The 13,196-nt window shown below is 44.3% G+C and overlaps 1 protein-coding gene across 1 annotated transcript; it reads left to right on the top strand.

Annotated features, from left to right (window-relative positions):
- The first annotated feature begins 6,753 nt into the window (after window positions 1–6,753).
- Window positions 6,754–12,539, top strand: MS4A10 (membrane spanning 4-domains A10). The gene is made up of 7 exons (XM_031943660.1): window positions 6,754–6,936; window positions 7,829–7,948; window positions 8,688–8,738; window positions 9,647–9,778; window positions 10,527–10,634; window positions 11,458–11,476; window positions 12,350–12,539. The coding sequence occupies exons 1-7, from the start codon at window positions 6,754–6,756 to the stop codon at window positions 12,439–12,441; spliced, it is 705 nt and encodes a 234-aa protein (XP_031799520.1). The 3' UTR covers window positions 12,442–12,539.
- Window positions 12,540–13,196: the final 657 nt, after the last annotated feature.

Genomic DNA, 13,196 nt, shown 5'->3' with positions numbered 1-13,196 from the left:
AAGTTATTAATTGCATTTATAATAACAGACTCCCTGAATCCCAAAGGAATCATAAAGGAGGGAAAAGGAGCCACATGTGGAAAAATATCTGTAGCAGTTCAAAGAATTGGAAAATGAATGGATGCCCATCAATTGGGGAATGGCTGAACAAGCTGTGGTACGTGAAGGTCATGGAATATTATTCTATAAAAAATGATGAACAAGCTGATTAGAAAGGTCTGGAAAGGTTTACATGAACTGACGCTGAGCGAAACAAGCAGAACCAGGAATATACTGTTCATAGTAACAGCAGGAACGTGTGATGATAAACTATGAAAGGCTCGGTTCTTCTCGGTGATCCAAAGTAATCCCAATAGACCTTGGACGGAAAATGGCATCTGCAACCAGAAAAAAACAAAACAAAACTATGACACTGAATAGAAATCAACACATGCTCTGTTCACTTTTTTTTTTTCTGTTTTCTTTTCTCTCCCATGGTTTTTCCCTTTTGCTCTGATTTTCTCTCCCAGCATGACTCATAAAGCAATGTGTATTATAAATAAATGCATGAATGAATAAACAAACGAATAAATAGAGAGATAGATAGATAAATAAAAGATAATAAGACTTGCTCACCCTGTTGTGGCCTGCCAGTACTGTCATCCAAATAATGAGGGAACTCGACTGGGTGATCTCTGGGGGTTATATCCCTTCCAAATTCTGTGGTCTCCTTTCCACGGATGTAAAGCAGAAGCCCATGCTCTCTGTCGCAGAAGGTTTATAAGTATAACAAAATACACCAACAGTAGGAGATAATTGCTTTCTTGGCAATAGTCACTAATAGCTCCTGGGGGGCTTTCTGCTGCCAGATCGCAGAGAGGAAGCTTAAGTCGGGCTAGCTAGCCCTGCTGGATGCAGGGGTCCCCACTGGGAGCTTAGCAAAGTCCCTCCTTGTCACCGTCTCCGACAAAGGCATTTTCTTCTGGATGGAATGGATAGAAGACTTGGTATTAATGTCAGAGAGCCGGGTGCAAATCCCACGCTGGCTGGCGAATCCCTCTCTGGGCTCCTCATCCGTAAAATGAGTAGAAATAACCTTAGAAATCTAAATCTGAATCTAGGCTCCTACAGGATGAGGGAGATGAGGGGCGATGTGTTAGAAACAGAGCTGGGGGCAGATATTGGGGATCGGATCCCACAGCTAATAAAGCAACAAGCATGTGTTGGCTCTGACCCAGAGTAGGCAGCAGGCAAAACACTCAGCAAGAATAAACAACTTGAAGCCAGAAGACCTGAATTCTAGTCCTAATTCTAGTACTTAATAGTTAGGTGACTCTAAACCTCGGCTTTCTCATCTATAAGATGGGTATTGGAGAATGTCTGCACTAACCACCTCACACACACCATAAAGTAAGAAAAGAAGTGGGCTGTTACTTAAGCAACCAGTACATATTTTGCTCAGAGCTGAAAAGGGACCTACATTCTAATAGGAAATAAACTAGAAATAAAAATAAAGTATATTTTACAAAAAAAAAATTTTTTTTTAATAGCCTTTTATTTCCAGGTTATATGCATGGGTAACTTTACAGCGTTAACAATTGCCAAACCTCTTGTTCCAATTTTTCACCTCTTACCCCCCTACCCCCTCCCCCAGATGGCAGGATGACCAGTAGATGTTAAGTATATTAAAGTATAAATTAGATACACAATAAGTATACATGACCAAACCGTTATTTTGCTGTACAAAAAGAATCAGACTCTGAAATATTGTACAATGAGCCTGTGAAGGAAATCAAAAATGCAGGTGGGCATAAATATAGGGATTGGGAATTCAATGTAATGGTTTTTAGTCATCACCCAGAGTTCTTTCTCTGGGCGTAGCTGGTTCAGTTCATTACTGCTCCATTAGAAATGATTTGGTTGATCTCATTGCTGAGGATGGCCAGGTCCATCAGAACTGGTCATCATCTAGTATTGTTGTTGAAGTATATCATGATCTCCTGGTCCTGCTCATTTCCCTCAGCATCAGTTCCTGTCAGTCTCTCCAGGCCTTTCTGAAATTATCCTGTTGGGTCATTTCTTACAGAACAATAATATTCATAAACCACAATTTATTCAGTCATTTTCCAACTGATGGGCATCCACTCAGGTTCCAGTTTCTGGCCACTACAAAGAGGGCTGCCACAAACATTCGTGCACATACAGGTCCCTTTCCCTTCTTTATGATCTCTTTGGGGTATAATACAAAAATAATTTTTAAAGAATCAGCAAGCATTATCTGTAATGGGGATAAGCTAGAAGCCGTCCCAATAAGACCAGGGGTGAAACAAGGATGTCTACGATCACCATTATTATTCAATATTGTACTGGAAATGATAGCCATAGCAATAAGAGGAGAAAAAGATATTGAAGGGATTAAAAATGAAAAAAAAAAAGTAAACAAGACATCATCAGTCTATAAGGTCCTGATATCCCACGGTTCCTCCCTCAAACCTACTCACACCCTCCAGAATCCAAGGGAGCTTTCCTATCCAATCTGATCTAGAGAGAGAAACGTCACCAGATAAGGATAAGGAGACAGAAGTGATGCTGCTGGATGATCACCCAGAGTAATTTATACCAAAGGGGACTTTGGTACAGCACCGTAATCAAAAGTTATAACTGAGGAGGATCCAAAGTCCTTCTTGTTTTGATTTCAGCAGGCAAGAGGAGGGAGAAGAACGCCTGAGAGCAGAGCAACCTGCCAGCCAAGTGAGTAGCCCCTTTTCAAAACTCCAAGGGATGGCTTCATGGTGGTCTCCTCAGGGCCCGTGGGCCGGGGTGTCAGTAGGGGTCCAGGACGTAGCTGGGATTTGCATTCAGTCTGCTCACAGTAGCTCTCACTGCAATCGTTGTCTGGGCTTTCTGCATGGTCTTCCTGCCTCAGTCGCCTCCATCTCCTGCATGTTGGGGCAGTCCTAAGTCACGGTCTGAGGATGATGAGGGGTATACTGACCATCATATTTACAAAGTGCTCTGGTCCCACAGCAGGGTCTTCTACAGATAAAGGAACTAAGGCTCTGGGGAAGAGGCGATAGTGACTCGAGTAGCTTCAAACCTAGTCTCAGGTCCCAGTCCGAAGCTCCTTCCATGATTCCCCAAGGGAGCATGTTACTCCTGTCTGAAGGAGATCACCGAGGGTCCCCCTGAATTACTGATGCCTTCAAGACTAAAACTCTTTAGTCCATCCCTCTTCAAGCTGCACACTCACTATACTCACCTCAACCCCAAATACACCAGTTTCCTGCTGGTACAATGAAGAGATCTGAGTCTCAAGAGACCCAAGTTCTTCATTCTCTGCTGTTCAGTGAAGGGGCTGAACTAGCTCTCCATGGTCTTTTCCAGTTCAAATTCTATGATTCTTATTTCCTCACATGAAATAATAATAATGCTTTTAAAACTCTTTAAGGGATGCAAAACACTTTATAAGATTAATTCTTTAAGAGAAAAGATATATGTGTATATGTATTGGGAAGTGTAGACATATATACATAAACATAACTTTTACATATATGTATACATAAATATATCTTTTCTTTGCGTGGAGGCAAAGGGGATGAAAGGAAGGGAAAGAATAAAGTAAATAAGCTGAGCAGCACAGAAAAAAAAAAGAACAGCTTACAAGGAAATAAAGAAAAATAGGCATTCATCAATATAATTATATATATATATATATATATATACACATATTATATATATATATCTTCTTGAGCTGGTAATTTGTTGGTTTTGAATCCTCCCTAATGTTCTGCTGGGAATATGGCAATGTTTTATTTTGTTTTGTATTCCTTTTCTATTCTTTTTTTTCTTATTCTGTTTACTTGTTTTATTATAAAGAAAAAAAGATTAATCCTTGAACTTCATTATGCCTTCCTATAAAATAAATAGAATCTCACTGGCAAGATTATCTCTGTTTTGCAGATAAGGAAACTATCATCCAGAGAGATGAGTTATTTCTTCTATGTCTTTAGAGTAAGATATCAGAGTTGGATTTTGAACCCAAGGCTTCCTTACTACAAGACCTGAATGCCCCATGATGCTTCAAAAGGCATTCTTCAGGTGGCCAAGGAAGCAACCTGTTTGCTTTAGACTCTATGCCAGGCAGAGAGGTAGCACCTAGATATAACTTCTTGACTCCAAATCCAGCTTCAGACACTTAGTAACTGAGTGATCCTAACCCTGTGTGCCTCAGTTTCCTCATCTGTAAAATGAGCTGAAGAAAGAAATGGCAAACCACTCCAGTGTCTTGCCAAGAAAACTCCCAAAAGGGGTCACAGAGACTCAGACATGACTGAAAAACCAGACACAGCAAGGAGCTGGGGACTTGGCGGGGCTGTCTCTCCTATGTCTGGATATCTTTAAATGATCAATCAACAAAAGCACTATCTGTTTGCAAATACAGCACACCAAACCAGCCCATCCAGACAATATAAAGTCTTACCAGCGGTTGTCTTCCTCCCACAGAAGATCCAACTGACAAAAGCAGTCTTCCTAACTCCATATTGAGCTGACACCAATTCTTGCCCCAGTAGGGAAAAGATTATTTTCAAAGTTGCTGCAAATTGACCAAATCATCGTGGAGTTGGGGAGTAGTCTTTCTGAGCTACTGCTCAACAAATGGAGTGAGGTTCATTTTGACAGGGTTGTCCTCCCTTTCTCAGGATGGAGTTCCTGAGAACTCTCTAGAATGGGGCAGTTTTTCCCCTTATAAAAGAAACATATTATACAAGTCATTACCCAATTGATAAATGGTCAAAGGATATGAATAGTTTTCACGTGTCGAAATTAAAGCCATCTATAGTCATATAAAAATGCTCTAATGAAAATCAAAACAACTCTGAAGTACCCCCTTACATCTCTCAGACTGACTAAAATGACAGGAAAAGATAATGATGAATATTGGAGGAGATGTGGGAAAACTGGGACACTGATGCATTGTTGGTGCAATTGTAAAATGATCAAACATTCTGGAGAACAATTTGGAACAATGCCCCAAACGCTATAAAACTGTGCATACCCTTTGATCCAGCAGTGTTCCTACTGGCTCCGTATCCCAAGGAAATCATAAAGGAGAGAAAAGGATCCATATCAGCAAAAATGTTTGTTGCAGATCTTTATGTGGTAGCAGAGAACTGGAAAAGGAGTGGATGGCCATCAATTGGAAATGGAATATTATTATTCTATTTAAAAAATAAGGTGATTTTAGAAAGGTCTGGAAAGATTTACATGAACTGATGCTGAGAGAAACAGGCAGAACCAGGAATACATTGTACACAGTAACAGCAAAAATGTGTGATCAGCTACGACAGACTTGGTTCTTCCCAGTGGTTCAGTGATCCAAAGCAATCCCAACAGATTTTGGACAGAAAATGCCATCTGCATCCAGAAAAAGAACTATGGAGATTGAATGTAAATCTACACTTGCTATGCTCACTTTTTTCCTGTTATTCTTTTCTCTCTCATGTTTTTTTCCTTTTGTTCTGATTTTTCTCTCCCAACATGATTCATAAAAACAATGTGTATTTAAAAAGCATATATATATATATATATATATATATATATATATACATACATACACATACATATCCTTTTACCCAGCAGTGTTTCTACTGGGTTTATATCCCCAAAGAGATCATAAAGGAGGGAAAGGGACCCACATGTGCAAAAATGTTTGTGGCAGCTCTTTTTTGGAATGGCCAGAAACTGGAAACTTGAGGGGATGCCCAACAGCTGGAGAACAGTTGAATAAGTTATGGTGTATGAATGTTATGGAATATTAATGTTCTACAAGAAAGGATCAGCAGGATAATTTCAGAAAGACCTAGGAAGACTTTCAGGAAATGATGCTAAGTTTATTGAGTAGAACCAGATCATTATGCATGGCAACAACAAGACTATACAATGATCAATTCTGATGGATGTGGCTCTTTTCAACAATGAGATGATTCAGGCCAGTTCCGATGATCTCATGATGAAGAGAGCCATCTAAATCCAGAGAAAGACTGTGGGAACTAAGGGTGGATCACAACATAACATTCTCACTCTTTTTGTTGTTGTTTGCTTGCATTTTATTTTCTTTCTCATTTTTTTTCCTTTTTGATCTGATATGTCTATGCAGCATGATAATTGTAGAAATATGTATAGAAGAACTGCACATGTTTAACATAGATTACTTGCCATCTAGGGGAGGGAATGGGGGAAAGGGAGGGAAAAATTTTAAACACAAGATTATGGAAGGGTGAATGCTGAAAATTATTCATGCACATGTTTTGAAAATAAAAAACCTTAATAAAAAGTTAATATACATGTATAACCAGAAACAAATTGAAAAAGGAAAAAACAAAAGAAATACATTTCTAGAAGCTCCCTAGAGGCTATGATTTTTTCTGATTATTTTGATTATTATGATTATTTCTGCTGAAAATGCTCCAATGTCTTTTTCCAGATTTTTCCCCAGAACAGGGTCAGGACTGGAGTCCATTTGAATTGGAGTTGACCCTCCACACACACACACACACACACACACACACACACACACACATCAGGCACAAGCAAAAACTACTGTAAGAGCTGGAAGTTCTTCATACAACCCTTGGTATAAAAGGATAAGACTTCAGCATTAATTCTATTCTAATTCTAATTCACATCCCAAATGCAGTCTTGGCCCTCAGAAGGATAGCGAGCACTAATTGGATTTCTTCCCCAGAGTAGAGCAGCATCCGGGGCCCCAGGACAATGGCAGCTGCCGGAGAGAACTTTTACGTGGCTACTGGTGACAGCAGAGGCCTGGTGGTCCCTGCGGACCTGATACACCAAACACAGAGAGTCCTGGATCAGAAGCCGGCGCTGGGGATCCCTTACTCTGGATCCCTCCTTAGAGGAACATGGAGGAAGTCAGGGCTCCTCGTACAGCTGGGAGTAAGTAACGTTTTCTTCTGGTGATGATTCCTGGGGGACCGTACCATTCCTTGGGGAATGACAGTAGTTAGTCCAGAAGTCAGAATGCTTGAGGGTTCTTAACCTGCGCTCCAGGAATCTGGCTTTAAAAAAAGTTAATCACCGTATTTTGCTATAATTGGCTTTCTTTATCATCTCATATCTTTGATATTCTTATATTCAATATATCATGTTATATAGAATATATATGATTATATACAAAATATAATTATATTTATATATTATTATATTGTATATAATTATATGTGTGTTATATAATATATGTAATATTATATGTATGTTATATATATATATATATATATATATATATATAATTCTTAGAACAGAGCAGTAGGTTTCAGCTGAGGGAAAGGGATCCTAACAAGGGGTAGGCTGAGGGGAAGCCAAGAGCTATCTTCCAAACTTCAGAGGGGGTCCCATGAAAGAGCACCCTCACCCCACTTGGCTCTAGAGGGTAGTCCAGGTAGTACAGGAGGTAGGTCTCGGCTTAAGGTGAAGACCAACTTCCCAAAATCAGAGGCGTCCAGTCTCGAGACAGATGCCTTCAGAAGTGGCAGATATCTTCCAAGGAGACTTAAAGACCCCTTGAGAGGATGTTCCTTCTCAACAAGAACTGGATGGGTTGGACGCAGGGCACGGAGGATTGGCAGAAGATCCAATCTGCTATATGTTTTCCTAGTCAATGTGACTTGTTTCAATGAGCCAGTAGGGAGAGAAGAGTAAATAAGGATCTCTGGGACCCCAGGACTTCCTCTCAGACAGGACTGCATCTTGTTACGTCTCATAGTTATCGGTTCAGACTCCTTAGTCCCCTTGCAAACGTCGCGCTGACTGTCCCTTTCTTTGTCCCCAGGCCTTTCAGATCATGAACGCCTTCTTCCACATTTTCACAGGAATCTACTTGGCAACTGCTGGGAAAAATCTTCATGTAGTTGCGATAAAGTCTGGGTACCCATTCTGGGGAGGATGCTTAGTGAGTGCTCTGGAGGGAAGGGCCGGCTGGCTGTTTCCTCTTCTGTAAAATGAAAGAGTGGGGGTGGGGGGAAATAGGTGGTACTTATATCCTGTTATCTCTCTACTCCTGTGTCCAAGGGACCTGCGTGAAGAAGAGCAGAGGGGGCTTCGATTTCATTTTTAATGTGAAAATTCCCTTTGTGGAGGCGGATCAGCAACTTTTTCGTAATTTATAATTTTAGAGAGAACATGAATAATGACTTGAAGTGCCCAGGGATCACCAGCTAGCCCAGCCCTTGAATCATTTCACTGTGGAGCTTCACATTGTTAAACTTTCATTCAATTATTATTAATACATTAGTTATGCTTAAATCTGCATCCTAGTGTTGCCAAGCAGACATCTTGCCCATGCTACCCAAAAAAGAGTTATACCATGGGAGAAACTGTAAGGCAAATGAACCATGGAGTCTTCTCTGGTGAATTCTGGGCAAATGCTGGTTTATTTCCAGTTCTACTAAAGGGGATCCCAGTCACCACGAGTGACTAGATTTATGGAGCAAAGGGAGAAGCAGAGCTCTAATCCAAATCCAGGGGGCTTGCCATTGGGGTCTCTCCCAGTCTGGGGGGATACATAGAGCCAATGGCAATGCAGCCTTACAGCTGACGTGGCCCCAGGCTCTGTCCCCGGGGTGGAGAGGGACAAGTTCAGCCCTACAATCTCTGATGACTTCTCTTCTGATTTCCAACGTTGTCCACAGTTCTTCTGTTCAGGAATCTTATTGATCATCGTGGAAAGGCACAGGAAGCTGGTGAGTTCCTTCCCAGTCCCAGAGCGGTGGTGATGCTCAGAAAGGATTTCCAAAAAAGGATGAGTCCCAAGTGGCCACAGAGTACAGGAAGATCTCCTCTATTTAGTCTGGCCCAGAAATTGTTTGGTTTGCTTCAGCTTTGCCTCCTTCCTGGGTCCAGTTCCCTAAAATGGGCAGAGTGGAAGGAGGCCAGAGGCGCCAGTCCACCAGACCACTGTCTGTCTTGCCTGAGGAAAGTGCCCTGGGCAAAACCCTAAAGAATATGGCGGGTCCCCTGGGCATCTCAGGACCCGGCCTCCCCTTCCTGTGTCCTTGTGGAAAAGTGAGGGACCTGGCCCCCCTAAAGTGGCAAGGTCTAAATGAAGACTGGGGCTTTTTGTCTTTATGGTCCTTGCAGCAGGGCTCAGCCCTGGAGGGTCCCCCCAACAGAGGTGGTAAAGCAGGCTGGAGAGTGCACTCTTTTGGGGAGAGGGAAGGTAATTTCCATTTTTCTGCGGGGTCTCCGGGTAAATCCAAGCCCCGAGCAGGCCGTGTGCTCGTGAAGGGGTTCCGGTTTGCCGAACACCTTCCAAGGGGCCCAAACTCATCTGGACCATCGATGAGTTGGCTAGGAGCACGGGGCCAGGAATCGGTGAACACAGAGTTTAGGGATGCTGAGACTTGCCCTTTTCCCCTCACCCATCACAGGAGCTGCCAGGCCCATCATCTTGGAAAAGGAGATTTCAGTAGCTGAGGATCTGAGGCTGAGGCTGTCAGGGCCGGCAGAGCTGGGAGAGACCTCAGGGATCTCTTGGCCCAACACCTTCCCTCTATAGACCAGGGACTAAGGATCCAGGCAGGACCTGGAGCAGAAGCCAAGGTCCACCTCCGACTTCCTAACGTCGGCTCCCTTGATTTTTCCCCTGCAGAAGATCTTGACCATGACTGTGAACGCCATTGGCTGCTTCTGCACACTGGGTGGGCTCTTTGTTTTCCTGAAGGATTTATTCTGGGAATGTCCCTTTGACTTCCCCATCTGGAGGCCCTATCCCACGGCCACGGTGAGTGCACTCCCTCGGTTTCTCAGCTGCCCTCCCGACTCTTCCCCAGCACCCTCAGGAGCTCGGCTCAGTCCCCTGGCCATGTGCTTCGTCACCCTGTCTGTGATGGGTCTGTGACAGCTTAGACAGTTCTAGGTCTGACCACCGTGATAACCAGCAGCAAGACCCTTTGTCTCATGAGCTCGGTACGAGTTTGGGGCTTCTGGGGAGTCCCGACTGGCTAGCCTGTAGCCTGCCTTAAACTCCCTCCACTTTTTATCAACGAGCAAACACTCACAAACCAAGAGCAAAGCCATATGGGGACCCCGAATCCTTGACAAAGATGAGCCAGCAAGAAAAGATGTTCTGCTCCACGTCCCTTTGGGAGAATTCGCTAGGATTTGCTTAATTTTCCTTAGAAACGTTCCATGGAACCAAAATAGGCAGGAAGAGTTCCTGCTTCTCTGCGTCCCTACCTCCCCAGGTGTAAGAGCACTGAGCCATGTCCTCCCTTTGTGACTGAACCCCTCCTGGGGTGGGTCACAGCTGTGCCGCTGGCGTCCGGCAGACCCAGATGCTACCTCTCAGAAAGGCGGGAACCCCAAGATGGGCTGCCTGTGTGATCCTGGCCAAGTCACCTCCTTGCCTCAGTTTTTTCATCCAGGAAAGGGGGTGACACCGACCTCCACGACATCACCCTTGGAGTTATGTGGGGGAGCACTTGGGAGGTCCCTAGGAAGGAGAGCAAGGCTGCTGCTTCTCGTTGCAGGTGCACCTGCAGAGGCTTGAATTCGGATTGCTGATCTGCTCGAGCCTTGAGTTCATCACACTAATCTGCGCCATGACTTTGTTGTACAGGACCAACCTGTCATCGAAGGTGAGGGCCCCTGAAGCAGGATTCCACGGGAGATTGTGTGGGGGGGGGAAACATGGAAAGTTTGTGATGGGAAACTGCAAACAAAAAGCCAGCAGGGCTAAGGGTGTAATGGGAGGTATCCTGGGGCCCAGGGGGTAAGGAACGGGAAAGAGAGGCAGAAGATGTAGATTCAAGTCCCACCTTAGACAACAATAATCATAGCTAGCCCTGAATTAACAGTAATGGGGGCAGCTGGGTGGTGCAGTGGATGGAGCACCAGCTCTTAAGTCAGGAGGACCTGAGTTCAAATCTGACCTCAGATACTTAACACTTCCTAACTGTGGGACCCTGGGAAAGTCATTTAACCCCAATTACTAGAGGAAGGAAGGAAGGAAGGAAGGAAGGAAGGAAGGAAGGAAGGAAGGAAGGAAGGAAGGAAGGAAGGAAGGAAGGAAAGAAAGAAAGAAAGAAAGAAAGAAAGAAAGAAAGAAAGAAAGAAAGAAAGAAAGAAAGAAAGAAAGAAAGAAAGAAAGAAGAATAACTAGTATCGATAGAGTACTCTAAGGTTAGATCTGTGATCCCATTTGATTTACTAGCAATGTGACTCTGGACAATTCACATACCCTGTCTGCCTCCGCTTCTTCGTCTGTAAAAGGAGAGGGTCGATTCAGTGACCTCTGAGGTCCCTTTCAGTTCTAGATCTACGATAACTTTGGCAGTTCTAGATCTGATAAGTATGATAACTTCAGTTCTAGACCTATCACACCTTGTCCAAAAAAGACTAGAACTATCCTTCCCTCAATACCATGACCCCAAATCACTGATTACTTCGGTAGCCCTCTAGACAGATGCTCTGGGTTCGAGTGTCATGTTTACTTTAGGGATGGAAGACTTGACAGGAGATAATTGGGAGGAAGATGGAAGGAAAGCCCTGGGGACAGAGACACTGACTCACAGACGCCTTCCAAGCCTGAAGAAACTCAGTGTCAGTAATTCCTAACATCACCTCAAGGGCTCCCTCCGGAGTAACTGTGGCCATCCGGTCCAGTTTCCTCATTTCACAAAGAAGAAAACAGAGGTTCAGGGGACAGAAGATTAGGCTGCTTGCCCAAGATTAGGCTTCTCATCGGTGGCAGAATTTGAAGGAGAATTCTGTCCTCTTGAGGGAAGCACCACATAGTAGAAAGAACCTCCATCTCTGGGCAGAGGGCCTGAGTTCCAATTCTAGCTCTGCTACTTATTTATTACCTGTGGGGTTTTGAACCTCAGTTTCCTTTTCTGTGATATCAGTCCAATTTGTACCTGAACAAGAATCCTTTCTACAAGTTAGTTGTCTTAGCTAGTCTACTTATCTAGCCTACTTAGTTCATGTTTGCCAATTGGTTGATTGAGTCAACATCCCAGTGTCTGTTGGAAGACATCTTGTGAGGGAGAATCCGTTCTACTATGGAATAGTTCTGATTTTTAGAAAAACAAGGACCTGAGTTCAAATCCTTCCCTCTGAGACACGTAATCTTGAGCAATTCCCCCACTATCCCTGGGCCTCAGTTTCCTATTCTGTAAAAGGAATGGTTGGAGCAGCCGGCCTCGGCAGTACCACCAGCTCTAAATCACCGATCCTCCATCCCCATCTGCTTTCTTCCCCTCCATGGCATCCCCACCCATGAATGGGAGCCGTGATTCACTCCTCGTCTCCTATCTTCCTTAGATGATGGCCAACTTCCCCATGGACATAGCGCCCCCAGAGTACCCTGCTGAGCCGGCTTCCCCTCCTCCACCTTACGAAGCGGTGATTTTTGAAAACAAGACAGAAACGGCAGATCCCTGACTGACCACGCACAAGAGGCTGGCCCCACTCAGTGCCCCTTGTGTTGGTTGGTGAGGAAGCCCCGTCCGAATATCGGAAGAAATGGGAAGGGTGGTAAAGAGCTTGAAGAGCTGTGTAACTTAGTTTATTCCAAGTATAAACTCTAAGTCCTGGGCCCTGGCCCCCAAAACCCAGCTGTCTCCTTCCATCTCCTCACTTCTCCCCTTTGTTCTTTGGTTTTTTGGACCCTTGACTTCCCCATCTCGCTCCCCGCACCACAGTGGATCCGGAAGCTTCAGTCTGCTCCATTTCTGCCCCGGGTCAGCCCCCCTTCCCTAGGTAGGCTGCCCCCCTCCTCCTCCATCATGGGACGTGGTGAAGATGCCCGATCCGCTTTAGCTCAGAGCTGCCAAGTTCAGGAGATTCCCCAGCAGGAACGGGAGACAGAAAGGTGCCCCTCACCTTGCCTTCTCCCTTTTCTGACTCTGGAATGATACCGGAGACCCTAGCACCTCAGCTGCCACCATGGTGGGGGGGGGGACTGGGCTCATTTCTAATAGGGCTGGCTGCCAACCCTAGGAAACCTTCACGACCCCACGGTGCAAATTCCCCATAACGGGTATGAGAGGAGACAAAGTCTTCCTGGCATAAATAATAGCAAATCCAAGATAAAATGCTGGGGTTGGTTCCCTTACCAGACTCCTTCTATCCCCCACCCCTCCATCCCATTGGGGTTTGGATGGAGAAATCTCCAGAGCCTAGAACCTCAAACAATG

The sequence above is a fragment of the Sarcophilus harrisii genome, chromosome 6 (genome assembly GCF_902635505.1).
Source record: "Sarcophilus harrisii chromosome 6, mSarHar1.11, whole genome shotgun sequence".
NCBI lineage: Eukaryota > Metazoa > Chordata > Mammalia > Dasyuromorphia > Dasyuridae > Sarcophilus > Sarcophilus harrisii.
This window is presented reverse-complemented; position numbering and strand designations above follow the sequence as displayed.